Source organism: Cryptomeria japonica, chromosome 1 (genome assembly GCF_030272615.1).
Source record: "Cryptomeria japonica chromosome 1, Sugi_1.0, whole genome shotgun sequence".
Classification (NCBI taxonomy): Eukaryota; Viridiplantae; Streptophyta; class Pinopsida; order Cupressales; family Cupressaceae; genus Cryptomeria; species Cryptomeria japonica.
The window spans coordinates 289,485,264-289,508,683 of NC_081405.1; the positions used below are offsets into that span (position 1 = coordinate 289,485,264).

Below are 23,420 nucleotides of genomic sequence, written 5' to 3' on the forward strand. Positions count from 1 at the left end.
GTTTATTTCATTATGCTTTGATCATTTTCTATTTTCCCTTCTTCAGTATTAGCATTAGATATTCATTATTAAAATCATATGATATAGTAGTTGGAGGTTGCTTGTAAGAAACTTAAAAATGTGTTCGTTTCAATGATAATTTTAGGAAATTGATCTTAAACTGAAGTAGTAGATGAAACCCTTTGAGCCATTTTGTCAAACAGTTGAGGTGCCTTGTCTATTCTTCCATATTTTGCATATCCTTTTGTTATACAATTCTCGGAGGCATTTTGTCAAATAGTTTTCACATGCCTTGTCTATGCTTACACATTTTACAAGCATGTCTACTGGGGAAGTTGCAACAACAACATATGACAAAATTAATGATATGGCTATGCTGCGCTGGATGTTCACACCCTATTCCAAAGCTCCCATTTTTGCACAGGCTTGAATGTTATCAATAGTTTTTGAGTTTGTCTCAACACCTGCGAATCACACATGGTTTTCGAGAATGGCTAAACACTTGCCAATCCTTTTCACCAAACGCATTTGTGCATATCTTGCTACCAAAGCATTTGATGAGACGACATTTCTTTGAGGCCCAATCTTGATTAAAATTGAGAGGTGAAGCCTCCATAAAATGAGAAGAACGGATCTATATGTGAGGAGGGTAATCATTAAAGAGGAGCATTGATATTAGGCAATGATATCTTTGTGTGAAGGCTGAACAACTACTGAGAAATAATTATTAAGAACAATCCAAAATATTGGTGGGAGAAGGTAGTGAATAGAAACAAGGGGTTTGGAGGCTAAATTTGAAGATTGTGAGTAGATCTTTTGAGAATTTGTGAACAATATGTATATCTATTCATTGATATTCTTGCATTTTGTTTGGACAATTGAAATAAATATGTTTTTAATATTAGAAGCAACCAAAAAACAAGGGGGCTAACCCATAGGAACAAGAAGGAGAACAGTGGCAGAACCACTGTCCGCATATAATCAGTAGAGTCATTGCCCTTTACCTCTATTAAAAACTATGATCATTCTACGTAATAAACAAAGTTTTAGACATATGTCACGCAGGGAAATAAACATATAAATTCAAATAAAAACATAGGCTAATGCTATCCGCCTGTAGGCTACTAAGAGTAGACAAAAAACCAGCTTTCCACAACATTCAGAGAAATCATTTCTTTTTTCCCATTGCTCCTCTTGGGGAGGAGATTTCTTGCCCATTCCTTGGTGAGGAATTTGAACAAAGCCTTGTAGTCCTCATCATCCTTGCCTTTACCCTTGGAAGCACTTTCCTGCATGAGGCATAGAGTGGTAGCCGAGCAGCACATCACATTCAACGTGAATTTAGAAACATCATGCATTTTGGATTCCGCTGCCTCCAGTCTGTTGGTGATATCTTGCACATTATTAGATAGGGCCTCCACTTTTTCCCCTAGTTCTGCCAGGTTGTTATCGTCCTCCTCTTTTATGCTACTCGCCTCCTCCACAACCATCATTTTTTCCAGCTTGAAAGTCGGGGAGGGGGAATTTGCAGGCTCCGGATTCTTTAAAGATGTGGGGCTTTCAGAAGCCTGGGTGGAACTGATAGAGTGAGGGGTCGGGTTATGGTGGAGCAAAACCACATTATCAGTTCGGTTAGAATTCCCAGTGTCATGCGAAGAGGAGGGGTCTCTTAGAGATTTTTCTGAGGATTTAGAAGCAAGTCTGCTTGAGCGGCGGGGGGTGTTGGCCTCGTTAGTGATATCCATGTCAAAATCAATCTCATGGATTTTGACTTTCTTGGGGGTTCTGACCTCTTCAGGGGAGTGTTTTTTTATTTTTCTTGCTGCAAGAGCCAATTTCCGCGGGTCGAGGGGGGCTAGCATCATTTTTAGCACTGGGGTGGGCCAAAGGACTGGTATTAGTCACATTTTGGACAAAGATAGAACGGGGCGGGCAAAGAGCGAGGTGAAAGTTGTAAAGGCGAAGAATGAGGCCTTGGTGGAGGATAGGGAAATCTTTATCCTTTTTCTTGGCCTCGACAATATCCTTTACATTCGCATCTAGAGAATGCAGCAAGAAAAACGAAATGGAAATATAGTCCTTATTTCTCAAATTGTTAAGGAAAGGGAGATGGTAGTAATAGAAGATACCATACCTTCCCTCTTGCATGAAGTATTTCATCACAATGAATATACCTCATCCCATGGGGAAGGGAGCTCCTCTCGGTTGAATCTGCCTACCCTCTTAACTAGGTTTTCACCCTCATAGAAGAACTGGTTTAGGTTGGTGGTATCTGCAATATGGCTCTGTTTTTTCCATTTCCTCCCCTCCATAGAAAGACATGTCGCCTGAGCAATAACCTCTTCATTAATTTTGAACGAGATACCCCCCATGGTAACTCTTCTGTCTTCCTAGGAATTCACAAATTGCTTGGAAAGTCTTTCATCATTCCCGTTGATACTTTCCATGAATTTATCAATGTCGCCCTCCGAATAGACGAACCACACCGTCGGCTTAGCTCTAAACTCATCAACTTTATCGGGTTACAGTCTAAGCCTGTCCTCCCCCCCCCCCCCCCATTTTCATTTCCTCCAGTTTAACAAAGTAAATGTGAGACCTTCTAGCAGAAACACAGAGTTAAGGCAGGGCTAAAGAAAAGTTGATATAAAATCTGCATCAAACTTGAGATAAGAGCACTTAATAATCGAGGTGATTATTATCTCTCATGTCCGAGTAGATATCAAAATTAGGAAATCTACTAGGAACGTGTGGACCTTCAATCTAGCCAGTGTGACTTGACCTTTCCCTTCTATCGCCTTTATCGCCACCAGTTGGCTCTATCCGAGTAATAATTAGGGAATAATCATTCCCGATATCAGTATTGTCATCATAAATACATCCCTTGTGAGGGTGGTGACAAGGCCTGTAGTGGTAGCCTGGGTTCATAATGGGCGGGATTCCCGTCCCAATTTAAAATTTGAAAGTTGGCTCTCTTCATCTGAAAATGGATAAATAGAATCCTCACTGGACTTAGGTTTTTTCCCTCTCCAAGATCACCTTGGTGGTTACCAGCAGTAGACTGGGGTCCCTCCAACATCGTAAGCCATTATGCAGCCTTCCCACCACCACCATGGAGTCAGCAACCACATTCCCTTCTCTAAAAACATGTCAGATGGTGAAGCCATCCAGATGGGCCAAGAGGATCTTGACATCCCTCAAAATGGACTCGACTCTCCAGCCAGCTGTAGATCTCCCCCTCACTGTTTCCACAATAATCTGCGAGTCTCCTTCAATTTCCAGTTGTTTAATTCCTATGGAATTGGCAAATTTCAGATCCCATAGGAGGGTCATTCCCTCCACTTTAGTGATAGTATTGTTCTTTAGATTTCCTGTGTAGGCTGCCACAGTGTTCCCCAAGTGGTCGCGGATGATTCCACCCCTCGCTTGGCAGGCGTTTTGGGCGGAACTATCAAAGTTCAGTTTAAACCAGTGTAATTTTGGGGTTGACCATTTGGTCAATCTCCTTTTGTTTTGGCACTGTTGTTGAAGATTTCAAACTCTGGGGGGAGCTTCCAACTTTCAGCAATTTTTTTCTCCTTCCAATTAGGAGCATTAGGAGGGGTTTTCCACTTTGTCACCGATATGTTTTCTAAAATCATCTTAAAGAAATTGTGTAAGACACTTTCAGGAGGGGTTTCAATATCTCTGAAGATTTTGTTGTTTCTCTCTCTCCATAATGCCCAGTAGATGTGCGGCAGTATTTGCCTCCATAATTGGATGATGAGGGGGTGATGGGAGGGGGGATTCCATCTGAAAACAAACTGCTTAATGTCATTCTAGAAGACCTAATGGAGACCACATTTCTGGAGGGTGTTAATCCATAGATGTTCAACAAAGGGGTAAATGATAAACAGGTGGTCAATAGTTTCCTCATCAGCTTTACATAGGCTTCATCTATTGGGGAGTTGGAAACCCCTCTTTTTCAGGTTGTCTAAGGTTAGGGTTTTACCATGAACTAGAGACCACCAGAAGAAGTTGATTTTGGGGATTAGCTGGGAGTTCCATATCTTCTTCCAGCACTCAACATTAGCAGGGGGTCTCAGGAGCTGTCTGTAAGAAGATTTGACTGAGAAGGTGCCCGATTGGGTCTCTTTCCAAATGAAACTATCTTCATGAGGGGCCAAGGGAATTCTAATCTCCAACATAATATTTTGAAGGTCCTGAGCTATGGATATCAGGTTGGGCCTGTTGCTGAAGAACTGGACAATGTTCTTCCATCCTCTCCTTCTTGGTTCCATATAACTAGCAATATAATCCCCCAGGAGTTCCTTTAGTTGGTGCATAATTTGGTGGAAGCGAGTGTTAGCCAAGGGCCTGTCCTCCACCCAAAGTCTTCCTAGAATCTAACCTTTCTACCATTTCCAAGTTGCCATTTCAATCCTTCTCTTATTATCAATCTGCTTTTCAAGATGTTATTCCATAGCTTAGATCCTTGGGGAAGGTCTCCTATACTCAAATTGTAATAGAATTGCTCCTTATCCAGGTACTTCGATCTGATAATGTTACACCAGTCTGCCTCACCTTTAGCTAAGGTCCATCCAATTTTTGCCATTAACACCTTATTCAGGGCATTTATCTTTCTTATACCCAGGCCACCCATTGACTTGGGTAAGCACACCTTGTCCCAATTGACCAAAGCAAGGCGCTTTTTCTCCTCCAGGCCCATCCACAAGAAGGTTCTTTGGATTTTCTCAAGTTTTTCCCCATGGCTCCAGATATTTTAAAGATGGATAGGAAGTACACCAGAATTCCTTGTAGGGAAGCCACAAGGAGTTGGAGCTTTCCCGCGCTACTAAGGAACTTTCCTTTCCAACCAGCAAGCTTTGTTTGCATCCACTCAAGGATAGTGTTCCAGAAAGTGGACGTGACTTCTTTGACCATGAGGGGGAGGCCAAGGTAAGTCCCCTGAAGAGCAGCAGTCTTGCATCTAAGAATCGAGATAATTCAGAGTTGGAGGTGATTAGGAGTGTTGAAAAAGAAGAGAGTACTCTTCTCATAATTGATACATTGCCCCGAGGCCTTGGCATAATCAGCCAATAAGTTCTTCCACTGATTGGCCTCCATGATAGATGACTTACCAAAAAGAAAGGTGTCATCAACGAATTGTTGAATATTAGAGGGGGGGAGTGTGGAAGCAACTTTGAATCCTTCAAGTCTACCATTGGTAACCAAGTCGGCCACATTTCTACTCAAGACTTCAGCAATCATGATGAAAAGGTAAGGTGATAGAGGGTCGCCTTGCCAGATACCATTTTCAGCTTTGAAACAACCCCTAGGAGTCCCATTAATCAAGACCGAGAATTGAACCATGGTAACACTCCCATATCATATCCACTACCTTCTGGTTGAAGCCAAGCTTTAAGAGAGTTTTGAGTAAAAAACACCAGTTAACTTTATCATACGCTTTCAAAATATCCAGTTTCAAAGCCATACCTGGTATTCTACTCCTATCCATGGAGTGAATTATTTCATGTGTGGCAATGGCAGCATCCAAAATTTGGCGACCCGGGACAAAACCTTTATGGGACGGGTTGATAAACTTCACCAAGAGGGGTTTAATTCTATTCACAAGGACCTTGGAGATTATCTTGTATATGGTATTGCATAGACTTATGGGTCGGAACTCCTTCATGCAATTGGGGTTTGCAATCTTAGGGACAAGAACAATGTAAGTGTTATTGATTTTTTTCCGTAATTTCCCCATCTTGAAGAAATCCTTCACAGCTTTTGTAACATCATAATTAACGATGTCCCAATAATCCTGAAAGAACGTCAGCGGGAAACCATCCGGGCTCGGGGTCTTATAAGCACCCATCGCAAAGACAGCCAAACGAACTTCTTCCGCGGAGATAGGGGCAGTTAGCTGACAGTTATCATCCTTCTCAATGACATTCGGAAGCTTCTCAAAAGGCTATCTTGAAGAGAAACATCATTCCTTCCAGACTCTGTGTATAATCTTATGAAAAATTCAGTGGCACTCTATCCGATTAAGGAGTCACCAGTGATCTCTTGATCAGAGTCATCTTTTAGACTCTTGATGTAGTTCCTTCTCCTGTGAATGCAGGTCGATCTGTGGAAGAAGGCCGAATTTTTGTCCCCTTCCTTCAGCCACTAAATTCTGGATCTTTGCTTCCAGTAAACTTCCTCCTTAAAGAGGATATCCTTCCAACTCTTGCGGCACTCCTCTTCCTCCATCAAAATATGGTTAGGGCGGTTACCAATAGCCATAATACTCTGAAGTTGTCCCAGTCTGGATCCCAGAGCCTTCTTTTTCTTGAAGATATCTCCAAAGGTAGTCTTATTCCAACCTTTGACTTCCCTGTTGATGAGTTTTAACTTCTCCACGATTCTTAACATAGCGGTCCCTTGAACTGAGGTAGCCCACCAATTCCTAACTAGGTCTTTGAAATTTGGGTGAGAGGCCCACATAATCTCATAGCGAAAAGGGGGGGGACCCTGGTAGGGTCTATCCTTCCAATGGAGAAGAAGGGGGTTATGATCAGAAGCAGTCCTTGGGAGCATTTTCAGGAAGGAGTTATGGCTAATGTCCCAGTTGGTGGAGACTAGGAATCTATCCAATCTGACTTGAATTAGGTGTTTACGTTCCTATTGTTCGGCTAGGTGAAGGGAGCACCCTGGAGGTCAATATCAACAAGGCTAGAAACATTGATGAGGTTGGCAAGATCTCCCATACTATCAGTAAAATTGACAAGACCTCCACACTTCTCAGAGGGGTAGAGGGGAGAATTAAAATCTCCCGCCATCATGTACTGGGCCTTCTGGTTAGCCAAGATGATATTAGAAATTTCCTCCACACTAGTCGTCTTCCCACCTTGGAGTTGGGGGCATATATGTTAAACAACTGCCAACAGTGCTCGCCTTGTTGGAAAGTAACTGCTAAGAAGTTCTGGGAGCTAGCAAAAAACTTGCCTTGAATATTAATGGGGTCCCAGAGGGTGGCAATACCCCCAGAAGCCCCCAAAGCATCCACATATAAAAAAGTCGCCCCCGGCTAGAGTTTACCAGCAATTGTAGCAAAGGTTTGGTAGGACATTTTGACTTCTTGAAGAAGGCAAATATCAATTTTAATTTCCAAGATGTATTGTTTTATGGCAAATTGCTTCTGGGGACTATTCAGACCCCTTATGTTCCAGGAGAGGAACTTCATTTCTTATTTCTGTTGATTCCATCAAGGGTCAGTTGCCTACCCCTTGCAATGTCCCTAGCCATAACTTTATGTTGCAGAACCCTTTCTGAGCGTCTACCGACTTTATTCTCAATACCCCCCACATCTGCTTTCTTAGCCTTGGGTTTCTTCTTTTGGGTTATCCATTCTTCATTATCCGTTTGAGGAGATCCCAGAGGTGAAAGCTTCAAAAGAGGGGGCATCGTCAACGAGTTTCCTATTAGAACATGCCTTTCCACCTTACCAAGGGAGAAAGGGGGGGGGGGGTTGTGATTAGCAGCTTAATCTCAATAACGGGAGACATAGCTTCATCTGAAGTGGAAGCTTGATGGGTTGGGGGGGTAGGAATAGCAGAGGGCATGAGGTGGATGTTCTCCGAAGGCAAACCAGTGGGTGGCAGGGGTTTTGGGGAAAGGTAGAGATTCAACAACGGTGGGATTTCACCATCTTCCAGGGGAATAGTTGGATTAACAATCTTATCAGGATCCACCGGGGATTTTAAGATTTCAAGGATCATGTGTAGTTTTTATATATAAAAAGATGTTTTAGCAAATCTATATGCAATATATATAATAAAGACACACACATAGATGTATGTATGTATGTATGTATGTATGTATGTGTGTGAGTGTCTTTATTATATAATACGTGTATACATATATACATACAAGTGTATATATGTGTTTACATATTATATATAAAAAATCTATGTAGTTTTTTAAATAAAAAATCTTGTGTTTGTTGTTTATTCACTTTGATCTTGAAATTTATAGATTTTATCTGATTTGTGTAAATCTAATTATTGAATCTCCTTCATAGGATGATATATCTACGTGGATAATATGGATGTATGTCTATACAAATATGCACATAGTTATGTTTATTTGTAAACTGAATTGGTGAAAGATGTGTCCTCCAATCCTTCTCTTTTTGATTGTCTATAACTGAAATATGGAACAAGTATGGTATTGAAATTGAAAGTAATAGTAGAATTCCATTTTTGTTTACTGAGTGTTTTATGAGTATTAAAACATTAAAATAGCTTTTTCTTCTTTTTGAAATTGGAGGCTCACACTCATAGGAACATATGTACACATATATTATAAGTCGTATATATGTGTGTGTGTGTGTGTGTGTGTGTGTGTGTGTGTGTGTGTGTGTGTGTGTGTGTGTGTGCATCCATACCCACATATACATACCATCATTAGACAAATTACTTATTTCTCTCTCTATATTTGAAATCTTCTTATGTTGCAAAAGAAAAGATTAAGATTAGAAATTAATGAAGCATATCTTGTTTGTTCATTATAAAGATTGCATGTTCATTCACAATTACACCAAGATTGTTCTTGTAGCATTCACCATAAGAAAGGAATGCATGTAGTCCCATAATGCTATCAATTACATGAAAAGGATAAGTTAGTCTTAGAATGCATGTTCATGTTTGTTTATTAAAATGAATGCATTTAGGCATATGCATGTTTGCACAAAGTGTTTTCTTTTAAAGAAAGAAGATATTTTTCTTATGAGTTATGAGTTTGCGCTTTTAATAATGGGTGTCAAAAATGGAATAATAGAGAAGGTTGATCCTCTTTTCAAGAAAAAAAAGATATTTTAAAGTAGTTTGGCCAAAGTTATGTATTCATTGAAATATACATATACATATGTATGATGTTTATCTGTCATATTTTGATAGTAGGACATATATTTCATACAAACAAATGCATGTAGACATATCAAGTTGCACCAGGTTTCCCTCCTACCTATTGTTTGTAGGTAGCTAAGCATTTTGTGTAGGGTCAAGTATCTTTTGTGTCATGAAAGATTCTAGGGAAGTGTAAGCTTCGTGGTTGGGAAGAAAAGCGTCTGAGCCATGTTCTTGTCTCTTGGGTTGTGGATGAAAAATGCAGTCAATAGTTCTTAGAGGCACATGATTACTTTTCTTATATATATGCATGTTTGTTTATTAAAGTGAATGCATTTAGGCATATGCATGTTTGCACAAAGTGTTTTCTTTTAAAGAAAGAAGATATTTTTCTTATGAGTTATGAGTTTGTTCTTTTAATAATGGGTGTCAAAAATGGAATAATAGAGAAGGTTGATCCTCTTTTCAAGAAAAAATAGATATTTTAAAGTAGTTTGGCCAAAATTATGTATTCATTGAAATATACATATACATTTATATGATGTTTATCTGTCATATTTTGATAGTAGGACATATATTTCATACAAACAAATGCATGTAGACATATCAAGTTGCACTAGGTTTCCCTCCTGCCATTGTTTGTAGGTAGCTAAGCATTTTGTGTAGGGTCAAGTATCTTTTGTGTCATGAAAGATTCTAGGGAAGTGTAAGCTTCGTGGTTGGGAAGAAAAGCGTCTGAGCCATGTTCTCGTCTCTTGGGTTGTGGATGACAAATGCAGTCAATAGTTCTTAGAGGCACATGATTACTTTTCATATATATATAAAGTGTGTCACATTTCAGGCCAACTTATCAGCAAAAGTCAATTTAAGTAATTCTAACTAAAAATTAATTTTAGTCAAACATATGGTCTATATAGATTCATTATAGCTAAGTTATATATAGGCCACAAGTTTTCCAATTGAAAATGTCTATTAAAAGTATATTTTATACCACTTTTGGTCTAATTACCAAAAAAAAAAAAAATTAAAAATTAAAAAAACTCAATCTTTCGACAACTCCTACTCTTATAAATAATATTTTTTTTGAAATGTAAAAATACCCTTTTATAGATTTATAAGTAAATTTTCCAAAATATATATCTTTTAATATTTTAATTAGTTTTTATATTTTATATTTTATTTTTATTGAAAGTAAATCATCGGTACTAAAATATAAGGTTGATTATCTTGTCAAGGAAAAATACTAAAATTTATTTAAAAAATATGAAAAAAATATGATGTGTTAGAGAAAAGAATCTATGCCAAGATAATATATATATATTTTAATTTGGATAAATAATTAAGAAAAAGGGTAGCAAGAATTGGAAAGAGTTATATTTCAACACACAACTTTTCAAATTTATTGAAAAATATATATTTATAAAAAATAGTAAAAAATATATCCATGCACTAAAGTTTCAAGTCATCAATAGACACAAACCAAATTGAAGAAAAAAAAAGTAAAATTTATTGAATAAAGTGTGGTGGCTTGTGTAACTTCAATTTCTGCATTTTATTAGCAACTAAATAGACAAAAGAATATAAATTTAATAAGTTTACATCATTTCAAAATTCAAAACATATATTTCATTTTCTATTGATTTAATTTAAAAAGTTGAATCAACATTGACCATTTCCTTTATACAAGTGTGACACAACTTTGTACTTTTACTTTGACCACACACATTCTCATGTAAATGTGCTAATACCTAGATTATGCACTCCATTATTGAGATGTATTGACATTTATTGTGATTATTGAGATGGTATCTTTTATTTTTATATTATTGAAATTATGAGCAATTATTTAATTATGAGTTTTAATTTTAAGGGAATTTGTACCTTACTGCATCAAAAAAGACTACTCGCACACTCAACTCTATTAGTTTGATCACATGTAATAGATTTAAAGCTAGTTCAGGGATATTCAACACACCACCAATCCTTTTTATTCTACCACTAGGAAACTTGATTCTAACTTTACCACGATCAACAATATATAAATGAGAATCTGTCGGAAATACTTGTCTTAGTTGTCATTGATGTCAAACCTAGTAATTTAGATTGGACTAGATGTGTTATGGTGGAGGATATGTATGTATGATGTGTTATAGTGGAAGATAGGTATGTATGTTGCATATGGTAGTTTACAGTTGCTGATATATTTATTGCTCTGGAAATATCTTTTGTGAAGTATTTAAGGATACCTTATATCTTGATGAGATATGTGGTGTTGGTTGTCACAATCAATTTTTGTGCTCCGGTTGTTCATGTAATGATGTATTCTAGAAGTGCGGTCCTTTGGTTTTGGTGTCTTGATGAAGTTATGATAGTTCAATGTTTAATGTGATCATTTTTATCAAATAAGATTTGATGTATTCATGATTATGGTGCTTTGAAAGTCGTGCTTCAGATGTTGTGCTCTCAAAGTGTATTCAACTATGTGAACTTCATGCTCTGGTTTCAATCTCTAAAGAAAGCAATTTATCTAGTGAAAACATAATATCATTTGGTCTAGCAAGAGGAGGGGAAAGTACCTTTTGTAAGGTTTCTTGTATCAACCCATGGTATGAAGGTGAGGTTTGAACCAAATTCCAAAGGGAAATCTTAGCTAAAGTAGCTTGAAGTTGGTAAACAAGATTAGGTTCCCTATCAGCATGTTGAGGAAGAACTTTGTATGGATAGTTGTATGTGTGAGCCACTATATGATAACTATGTTGTAACATTTGTTGTTCCATCTTATCTCTTTGAACGAGTTGTTTTACAAAGTTTAAGATACAGACAAGAGGTCTAGTTGGTTGGCAAGCAACAATCATAGGTTTGGTTTGATGTTGAGGGGAATCTTGACGAAGATGAACAATAATTTAAGCTTCAATTGACTAGACACATGCATAACATTTACTTGATTGGGCTCTTTGTTCTTCAAGGACTCATCTCTAGAAGGGAGAGCATCAAGAAAAGTGTTAATGATGTCATCTTTTTGCACCAACATATATTCATGAGTAAGACAATCTTTAGGAGAGTGATTAACATTATCCATTAATGCTTCATTTCTAGAAGAGATGTCATTTAGGTACATGGGAGGTAAATTGACAAATTAAGGTGTTTATGATATCATCCTCTGGCACTAAAATATCCTCATGGGAGAGGTACATTTTAGGAGAAATATCAACATCATTCGTCAAAGCTTCATCCCTTGGATGGAGGTTTTTGAAAGAAATGTTAATAATCTCTTCTTGCAGCAAAATGCCATCGTGGATACGAGGATCTTTAGGGAAGGGATATAGCGATACAAGGGAGGCAAGCCACTATCACATCTACGAAATATATGCATCATGAAACTAACTAATTGAAAACACAATGAAAACAATTTGCTTTTTCAAATGATAACATATGTAAAATGCATAATATAAGTGATAGAAATGTACAATTTTTATGACTTTTCAACCAATACAAGTACATAAATAATGAATGAATGCATCTAATGATGAGAATTTCATGCAAAAAACTAGATTTGAAACTAAAAATTAGAAATTATGCATGTGTAAGACATGTTGGGTTCACCAAAATGTAAAGTAGTGGAATGAGGTTTACTAGACTAAACATGCAATAGGAATCAAACCCATTCACATCAACATACATTGGAGAACAACCAATAGACCCAACTAAAAACTCTTGGGAGAGCTAGACACAATGATAAGTTGTTCTGTTTTGATTTGATTGATTGGAAATTGAAAATGCAAGAACTAGTCTAGATAGTGCAAAAGTGGAAATAATTAGCTCATAAATAGACAAATGCATATCTAAGAATCAACTAAGATGTAAAAAACTAGAAAGGGGATGTAGAGAGGAATCTATATCTAAAATCTGAGCTCAAACTACTGACATTGTGACTAGGTGCCCTAGTTCTATCAGGTGTTCAGGTGCAAAACATGGGTCGAATTGGTCTCAAGAGTCTCTAAATTGGCTTCTGAAACAACCATTCCAAGGCTCTACATATTAAACAATCTCTAAATCCATCCATTAGGAAAGCATCATTAAATATATGCTCATATAATAAAGATAAATATGATCTAACATGTAAAATTGCATCTTTGTCCCCATTAAATACATTTGACATTGATTTTTTAGTAATATAAGCATTAGAAATAACATGAACCAAACTATCATGACAAAATGGAGCATCCATAATATTCATGGGGTCATTATGAGTTGCTTGAGATATATCATCATTGTTAGGCATAACAACATCATGGGTTTCCTTATTACGTATATCAACAAAGAAGGGGAAGTACTCATGGGCATATCACTATCACTTGTCATAGGATGAGGACTATCATGACAAGTAGGAGCATCCATAACATTCATGGGGTCATCGTGAGTTTCTTGAGAAATGGCATTATTGTTAAGCATACCAACGTAATGGGCTTCCTAATTAGGTATATCAACAAAGAGGGGCAAGTACGCATAGGTATATCACTGTCACTTGTCATGGATTGAGTACTATCATGACAAAATAGAGCATCCATAATATCCATGGGGTCATCATGAGTTGCTTGAGAAATTATATCAATGTTAGACATAATAGCATTATGGGCTTCCTTATTAGGTATATCAACAAAGTAGGGCAAGTACTCATGGTTCTATCACTATTGCTTGTTATAGAATGAGTATAATCATTGTGAAGCCCATGTACAAGTGAATTGAAAGAATCCAAACTTTAAGGAAAATTAATGGTAGGCTTCATTAATGATGGAAAATCATATACATGTTAGAACAATGCATCCATTGGACATACCTAACCATCCTTTTGGTAAAACAATATGACATCATCAAGGATCAATGAGTTACATATAAAAATTGTGAGAACACATTGAAATCCTTGATATAGCACGAATGGAAGACAAGGATAAAGGTTGATGACAATCCATAGTGAATGAAAGAGCAACAATCAACAAATCATAGATTGTGAGAAGAATAACCTAAAGCAAAGCCCTCAATGGATTTGGATGTTGGGTTCACCAAAATATAAGAAATAACTGCACTCTACACTAATTTATCTAGGTTAAATTAATAATAAAACAATTAGACCAACATAAACATGAGCTTTAGGCGAATTCCTAATGATTGATAAGGACTCTTACCAAATTTATCATTCTACTTATGCTCGGATAATGGTTAACATTGATGCTTCTAAAGGGGTTCCAGCTGAGATAGAAATTAAATCTTCTTTGGGATCTTGGGTCCAACCGCTTGACTTTGAGGGCATCCCCTTTAGATGTCGAAAGTGCTTCCAGATTGGACATGTTGCTGCACGGTGTGAATCAGATAAGAAGAAAAAGAAATTTGCTTCTTGGTGGAAAGGTGCCTCCTCTGAGCACTACTTTATTAAAAAGAAAAAAATTTCCGAGGTGGTTGCACAGGATCCTCAGGCCGAGCCTCTGGTTGTTGCCTCTGTTTCTGGTGCTCAGGGGTGTGGGGATGCTTGCGGTGGCATCCCTAATGATCGTCTGAAGATTGTTGGATCTTCTTCCTTGGTGGATGACCTTCCCGCTTCCCAGATTGATGCTGGATCTTTGTCTGATCCTTTGATTTCTGCTGTCCCTACCTCTCCGGAAGCTGGCCCTGTTCCTCCTGATGATGGGAGGTCCTCTATTTTGGATCCATCCTCCTGGCAAAAGGCTGCTGCTAGGGTTGAGGAGGGATGGATTATTGTTAAAAGTAAAAAATCTAAATCGTCTCAGTCCTCTTTTGATATGACCCTTCGATCCCATAAGGGTAGGTCAAACTCTTGATCCGTCCTAGTTGGGTTGGGGCTGTTGGTCTCTTGCAGCTCGCTGGTTCTTGTTGGGGGTCCTTTTTGTGTTGTACCTCATCCTTGGTTTGGCCATGTTGTGTCTCATTTGTGTCATGTTTCTTTGAGTGGACTTTCAAGTTTATCTTTCCGTTCGGGTTGCAGGTCCTTCCAAAACCTGCCTTGTAAAGGGTTTCGGGTCCCTTAAAACCTGTTTTTACTTATTCAAAAACATAAACATGAGCTTAGATTATAAAAAGTAAATGCAATAGTTGGTATAAGTTTTCCAAAGTCGATAATATATTTACAAAAATTCTTCTAGAAGAAACCGTTTGTGTTTTGAATCAATGTTTCAAATTGCACTCAACAATCCATAGTAAATGCAAATTAGAGCGATACAATGAACTTAATTATCTCAAGTGTGACTATCAATTTTTGATGATGAACTTAGTTATTTCAAGTGGGAATGAGACTATGCATTGATATGTTATGACAAATGCACAAAAATTTAAATCTTGTACTAGAATAATACTTAGACAATTGAAGATTATTGATATTATCTTTTCTAGTGTATTGGGAAAATCCACACTTGTAATGTAGTGGACTCTTGGCGTAGTCTTGCCTAGTTAGAGCAAATATGAACTTTGCCCTTATTGGCGTCTAGACCTATTTGCCTATGCTCACACCTATGTCTAAAACTTGGTGATGTTAAAATCACCTTTAGGGGCTTGCTAGAGACAAAGAAAAGCCTTTTGACTTCCTTGATATGAACCAAGCACCTACGCCAATGTACACATGAATACATGCTAAGCAAAGAAGTGAGATGCCTAGATGAGGATAATGTGTAGTAACTAATAATGTGATGTTAATGCAAGCTTTATGATGCTTTGTAGTGATGTGAATCAAGTCTCTTGTGCCTTGGATGTCCAACTAATTACCTAGAACAATAGTTTAAATTCAAGATATTAGATGCTCAGCTCGAACCATTTTGATGTGCAAGTAACAATCAATTTCTAAGATTGTTGATCTTAAGAATAATAAAAAATGAATTTCAAAAGAATGAGACTATGCATGAAGTTGTCCAAAAAAACAAAAAAAACAAACAAATATGAAATCTTGATCGAATGAAAAACTAAACAAATTGAACACCAAAATATTACATCTCAGACAACAGAAATAAGTGTAAAATAACAAAGTATACATTTTTATCCTATACACTAATCTAAACCTAATTAAATGATGAAAACGAAACAATAAAAAAAATCAAATCTAGATGAAAGAATTCGCAACTAAATAATTAGAGATGATATAGATGCTTATCTACTTTGGCATAGTGAAGATTTGACTTTGATCTTCACTGGCAGAGAGGTCATGACAGAAGATCTGGATTTGAAATCGGGATGAAAACATGTAACTTAACCTGTAGAGCTAAGATGGTGTGTAGTGATAACTAACTGGTAGGTTCTCTCCCATAACATACTATGGCTATGTATTCAAAGTTAGGTATATGAACAAAGCCTAAAACAAAGGTGTATCATAGCAGGGTATGAACCCTTATCTCTGACAATAGAATGCGCACTCTTTCATTTTCAACGTCAAACTTGTTTTCGATCATTTCTTCTGGATTTATATTTAGATGGTTTGTTCTACTATTTTCTTTTATAATTTCAAGTTATAGCTGATCATCTCCCGCTAGGGAGAAATATTGTCATAGAATGAAGTTATGAACCCATCCCGTCATCTAAGTGTTTATTTCTCTTTTGTTGGAAATATGGGTGGATATAGTCCTGATCAGTGGACTTATGTTTCAAACGGATTTGGAAAAATAACATATCAGAATACTCTTGGTGCCCAGCTAGATTATGATTGTTTCTGTATCGTTGGAAATCTGGATGGATATATTCCTGAACACTGAACTTCTGGTTCAAACAGATTTGGAACAATCAGCATATCATTTTGGGTGCTCAGTCTGATTATGACTATTTCTATATTGTTGGTAATCTGGGTGGGGATGTATATTACATTCTGAACACTGGACTTCCGGTTCAAACGGATTTGGAACAATCAGCGTATAAGAATATTCTGGGTGCCCAGCTAGATTATGATTATTTCTGTATTGTTGGAAATCTGGGTGGATGTAATCCTGAACACTTCTGGTTTAAATCGATTTGATCCAGTAAATCGGATTTCGCTGGTTGCCCAGCGAGATTATGATTATTTCTATATTGTTTGTAATCTGGGTGAATACATTCCTCAACATGGACTTCTGGGTTCGAACTGATTTGAACCAATCTGTATACCAAAATGCTCTGGGTGCCCAACCAGATTATGATTATTTCTATATTGTTGAAAATCTGAGTAGATATATTCCTGAACACTGGACTTTTGATTCAAAACGGATTTGGAACATTCAGCAAATTAGAATACTCTGGATGCCCAACTAGATTATGATTATTTTTATATTGTTAGAAATCTGGGTTCAAACGGATTCGGAACAATCAGCATTGGCTACCCAACCAGATTATGATTATTTCTATATTAGGGGAAATCTGAGTGGATATATTCCTGAACACTGGACTTCTGGTTCGAATCGATTTTACAAAATCAGCATGTCAGAATACTGATACTCAGGGTGCCCAGCCAGATTATGATTATTTCTATATCGATGGAAACCTGAGTGAATATATTCTGAACACTGGACTTCTTGGTTCTAAAGGATTAGGACCAATCAGCATCCAGCCAGATTATGATTATTTTTATATTGTTGAAAATCTGGGTGGATATATACCTGAACACTGGACTTCTGGTTCAACTTCAAACAGATTCGAAACATTCAACATATCAGGATACTATGGAATCATGGATGCTCACAGATTATAATTATTTTGGAAATCTGGGTGGATATATTTCTGAACACTGGACTTCTGGGTTCAAACGGATTTGGAACAATCGGCATATCAGAACACTATAGGTGCCCACCCAGATTATCAATACGTCAGTACCCGTTTTAATTCTTTTCCTCTGTTTTCTATTTTTTTTTGGTGCTTTAGTGCTTTACAATTGAATAGCCTGTTGATTCACTTATGTTGGAGAAAGTGAGATGAAGTTAAACTAAACAGTCTAATCATGTTGCAAATTATGCCCTAATTTATCTTGTTATTTGAATTTTTATTCTGCTTCACATCACTTATCCTAGTGTGATTTGTAGCATGATATATAACTTTACTTCTAGTTGAATAATTTAAGCTACCGAAACATATTAAACATGTTCCAAATGTCTAAATTGTAGATTGCACACAATACAGTTGAAGATGTTTCAGCCTGAGTTTAAATTCCCAGTTGAACCAGGACATTATCTATGTTTACTTCTGTTTTAGAGTTAATGTTGTGAGCTATATAGAGAATTCATGGGAATTGATGTGACGACTGGACCCTGCAAAGCGAAGCTTCTGTCAAATAAGTTTTTAAATGCATTGCCCAATAACCAGATTTTTTATGAAGATTTTGTTCTGGTTGTGAATACCAAAAGCTGGGCAGCGAAACATCCTTTCATTTGTTTAAACTCTCCAAGGGCAGTAATACAATAGCAATTAGATGCTGGACATGGGGTGCCTACTAATTTCATCAAATAGTATTCTCACTCAGATTCAGGGCCAATTTGCTGTCTATATTTAGTGCCCAGATTCTATGGGGAACAGGACTGATTGTCAAATTTTAAGGCTTCTTATTGCTCTGTCAGACTTGACTCATTGAATGTGCTACACCGAGAAAGAATTCTCGCTGATTGAATTCTGGAAGTGCTGCAGTTGATCCTCATTATTTTAATGAAAATAGCATCAAGCAATATCATGGAGTCACGTTGGTTTTTTAAATTTTTGTAAAGATCAAAGTTCCTGGAGTTCGCTGAGGCCACAAACTGATCCTTCTTTGAATTATGCCAATCTAAAATTATAAGAAAGCATCAATATAAATACTATTCTGAAAATTAGTTACTTCCATCCTTTAACCATTATTGTTTGAAACTAGGCATCTTAATATGACCATTCCCTGCAATTATGGTAGAAGCTGTTTGCCAGGTAGAACAGAAATGATTACAAATAGTTATAGAACTACATTAATATATAAAATTTGGGGTTTTTACTTAAATCTAAGAAAATGAACCCAACAATATATGCAAGAAATAAATGCAATTGAGCCCAAATTTGTATACAGAAGAATGGAAAGAGATTTTTGAGAAAATAAGGAATATCATATCCAATATAAAATTTGCCTCAGTGAAAATATTAACAGTCCAGCATTTCTCATTTACCTATAATCATTGATGCTTTTAAACTAATACATCTGGGAGAAAAATCGTAATTTCAAGCGCTATTGTAACCATAGCTGAATGTGCTACTGTATTCTGTATATTGAATCGTACAAGACAAATGAATAAAAATTATCCTATTAGCTATTTTGGCAAGATGGACCACAGAGTGAAAATCAGAACAGAGGAAGAAACTTGAAACCCCAAATCAAAATTTAATCAATAGAATGTTTGGAATCCACAGATTGAAATCGCCCAAACAATGACAAAACTGAATTAGAAGATGTTACTTGTTGGCAAACGGGCTTTTGTTCAAAGTATCTGCGTGGAAAGGAGGTTGTGACAGGTCCAATCTGGAAGGCCAGATCTCCATTTTCTGCAACAGATACGCCTGTTATTGGCATCCACAGAAAGGCGCTCTTCCTGAGAGAGATGCCACCAATATGGGAGATCGATCCGTAGGAAATGATTCCTGTAATGGAGGGCTTGTAACGGATGTTGTAAGAGTATTCTTCCACCCAAACAGAACACGTATTCTTTAGATGCACCTGCAAACGACCACTGTTTGTGTCGATAGAGTAGTCTGAGACTGTGTCTGGAAGGAGGCCTGATGGGAATCCATATTTCTCCAAGATATCGTACATGCTCTCATTCTCACTCTCTACAAAATGCAGAATCAGAAGCAGGGTCAGCAAGCTGAAATGAAGTGATACAGTTGTAAACGCCATGGATACAATGAAGGGTTGAAACACTGGTTAGAAATGGATATTCGATCTATCATAATTTGGAGAGTGAGAGAAAATATTGAGATTTGCAATGTACACCACAGAATTCAAATACAACATACGATGTGACCTGCCTACCTCTGCTCCATACGTACACACAATTTTAATTTTATAGAGTGCTCTGCTCCTCACTCTTCCCTCGGCGGGCTTTGGGGAAGCGAATGACTCGTTCAAAATAAGCCTTAAAACTTGTTTTCATTTTCTTCAAAACTACCTAGCAATTTAACCCATCAAATTGGCAAAAACAACAATAAAATTTTGATAAACGAAATTTTATATAGAAATTAATGAATTATTATTTGTTTTAAAGTAGTAGAGAAATAATATACTATAGAGAAAAGGCATTAAAATATTTCACAATTATTATCTTTGAAAATAATAAATACATGATAATTAAAAGGCATTAAAATATTTCACATGTATCAATAAGCGTTCATTTGTGCACTTATTAGTTAACCATTGAATATGTAACTAGCTTGTATATATTTAATAATATATATAGAATAAGCGGAGAGATATCCTTCTCAAGGTATCTATTGCAATTTAATGTGATAAATTGATAATAAAAAATAGGCACCTTGAGAAGGATATCTCTCGGATTATTCTATTTATATTATTAAATATATATAAGCTAGTAGCAATCATTGTTGTTGCGCAATAGTGAAGACATTAAATAAATAAATTAATATTATCATTTTAATAAATTTTATTATAATGTTATTATAATATATAGTATTTTAAATATAATAATATAATATTATTAATCTCTAATTAAATTGAGTTATTCACAAGGTTAGGATTATAGTTAGGATTAGAGATACAATTAGGGTTATGGTTATGGTTAAGGTTAGAGATAGAATTATGGTTAATGATAGGGTTGTGGTTAAGGTTCAAATGTATACTTAGGGTTACAATTCAATTAGGGTTGGGGTTCAAGTTCAATGGCGATTAGGGTTAAGGTTAGGCTACATAAGGGTTCAATTAGGGAAAAATCTTTGAGTTGGGGTTAGGATTTAATTAGGGTTAGGGTTTAGCTATAGTTAGGGTTAGGGTATAGTTATAGTTAGGGTTAGTCTTAAACTAAGATTATGAATAAATTATAATTAAATCCTCACCCTATGTAAACCTAACCATAGCCCTAACCATTATTGAACCCTATCCCTAAACCTAATTAAACATTAACTCTCATCGAACTCTACCCTTAAGCCTACTCAAACGTGAACTCTAATCCTATTTAAAACTTCATTAAACCACACCCTAAGTATATTCTAGCCCTAACCCTAGCTACAATACTTATTAAATCCTAATTGGACTCTAACGATAACTATAAAACTCGGTTAAATTCTAATCCTAATTGAATCGTAGCCCTAAACCTAAAAGAAACCTAATCTAAATTGAACACTAATTGAATCTTAATTAAATTCTAACCCTAACTAAAATATGATCCTAACAATAATCCTTACTCTAATTGAACTCTAGTCTAAACCCTATTTGAACACTAACCCTGACACTAATTAAATGTCATCTCTAATCCTAACTCTAAGCTTTATCTTAAAACTCTAGGTTATGGTCATTTATGCATAGGTATTGGTCAAAACATTTATTAAAGGAATGTGTATTAGATTAGTTATAAAAAAATATTTTGGTGGTTGTAGCACATGATTATTGGGGCATCAATGAATAGGTATAATGCATCACTTCTAAATGACCATTTTTTGACCTTTATGCACATAATGAATCCTCCCTCATTTGGCATAGCTACCCAAAATTCAAAATGGTCATCGTAAGCTCTAATTCACATACAAAGAAACCCAAAAAATCTGTGAAATTTGACATATCATTAAGGAGTTCAGAGGGTGTGTTAGTGTGGCGACTGTTAAGTCCTTTCACCTAGTTGAAATTCTATTCTATGTGGAATATATTATAAATAAATTATATTATGTTTAAAATTTTGAATTGGATATCATTGTTGATCTCAACATGAATGTATCTTAGAGGGTGTGTTAGAATTGAAATACACTCCTTGATAGATTTCAATGTTTCCATCATGAAAGAGCAAGTGGATTGGTGGTAGAAAATCTCACTAGTCTTGCCAGGTCTAATCTTTATTTTTTATTTTTTTTATGGAGGATTTTATATACAATCAAATCCAGAAACTACTTTGCTCTATACTATGGATTGTGGAAATCTCATAGCATGGATTTAATATAATTCATGAGTTTATTTTGCTACTGGATACGGGAACATGATTCTAGGTTGAGACTTCTCTAGCTAAGAGCTAAGGACAAAGGGGTATCCATTCTATCAATGTTTCCTAGGGCACAATCCTAACCTCATCCCTTATATCATACATCTAGGGTTTTAAACATTGGTTGATGACATAATCAAGAAACATACCATCACCCTCACCATTTGTGCTCAAACAACTGAGTTATAATAATTTTGAATGTTAGCCGATCCAATATTATTCTTCGTATACCTATATTTTTTTGTAGAAACAAATAAAATCCTTATCGCAAAGTAGAAAAAAATAATTAAAATTAAAATCTACGTAAAAATTTCTAAAATGGCTCAAATAAGTCTTGTATGTGTTTTTGTACATATACTCCAAGCTCTCATAAATGAATTTACACCTCTATGTTGTTCAGTAATTTGATATCCTTCAATGAATGTTAATTCATTCGATATTTAGAAAAGAAATGAACTTTATTAGTTACCCATTTTTTTGTAGGGATGAAATGTCAAATTGTTATTTTTACTATTCAACCATTAAAGAATGTGATGTTTAAGTAGAGTGTAGAGAGATGTCCAATGCCTTGTGCACACCTCTCTACATAGTCTACTGTGATTGGCATGGTAACATGAAATGCTAAAAGAAAAATTTAAAAAAATGTATTTTAATCTTGATGTCATAAATTGACAACAAAAATTAAAATAATTGAGCATTAAATATTTTTAAATAATATGAAAGTTAAGAATAAAATTAGTATAACATCAAAGAATATGAAAGCTAAGAATGAATTGTAATAAGACATGTAGTGTCATGGTTAAAACACTTTGTTGGTGAAGCGGCCACCAAGGTTCAAATCCTTGTTGGACCACTATGCTTGCATGCCTTGTGCTTTCGCTAGGTCATTGAGCTCGCGGGTTTGATCAAGTGAAGTGTGGAGATGAGGTCCCCCATTTGTGGCCTCATTGGTTCATAGCTTCGAGTCAAAAGTGTTTCACATGGAGCCAGAGGGCATGTTGTGCCCACGTCACTGATCATGTTAAAAAGTTTACCAGGCATAGTTTAAAAAAAAAACTAAGAATGAAATTAATATATAACATCAATTAAATTATTGGTAAAATTTTCCATAACTTATGAATTGTTTGTATGGACACAAATACCAAAAATTTAAAGTAAAGTGTCTTACTCTTTTATTTTTGGGAAGCAAAGGAGGGTAGCATGGCTATCTCAATGTATATGTGATCCTCTTATATGTGAAAGTTTATTGTCACTAGGGAGATTTGTTCAAGCATAATAACAAGATGCATCATGAAAACCTCATGGAAGTTGGGTTCAATACATAGACTACAAACATCTCTTTCAAGTATGATCCCTACATCACTAACTTGCATAGAGT

The 23,420-nt window shown here is 36.1% G+C and overlaps 1 protein-coding gene across 1 annotated transcript; it reads right to left on the minus strand.

Annotated features, from left to right (window-relative positions):
- Positions 1 to 18,974: 18,974 nt before the first annotated feature.
- Positions 18,975 to 19,897, minus strand: LOC131048846 (uncharacterized). The gene has a single exon (XM_057982920.2). It carries the CDS (start codon positions 19,735 to 19,737, stop codon positions 19,225 to 19,227), a length of 513 nt encoding a protein of 170 aa, XP_057838903.1. The 5' UTR covers positions 19,738 to 19,897; the 3' UTR covers positions 18,975 to 19,224.
- Between the last annotated feature and the right edge of the window lie 3,523 nt (positions 19,898 to 23,420).

What these genes read in the sequence shown, in the direction of transcription:
- LOC131048846 (XM_057982920.2), bottom strand. Translation starts at nt 19,737, where the DNA reads ATGGCGTTTACAACTGTATCACTTCATTTCAGCTTGCTGACCCTGCTT.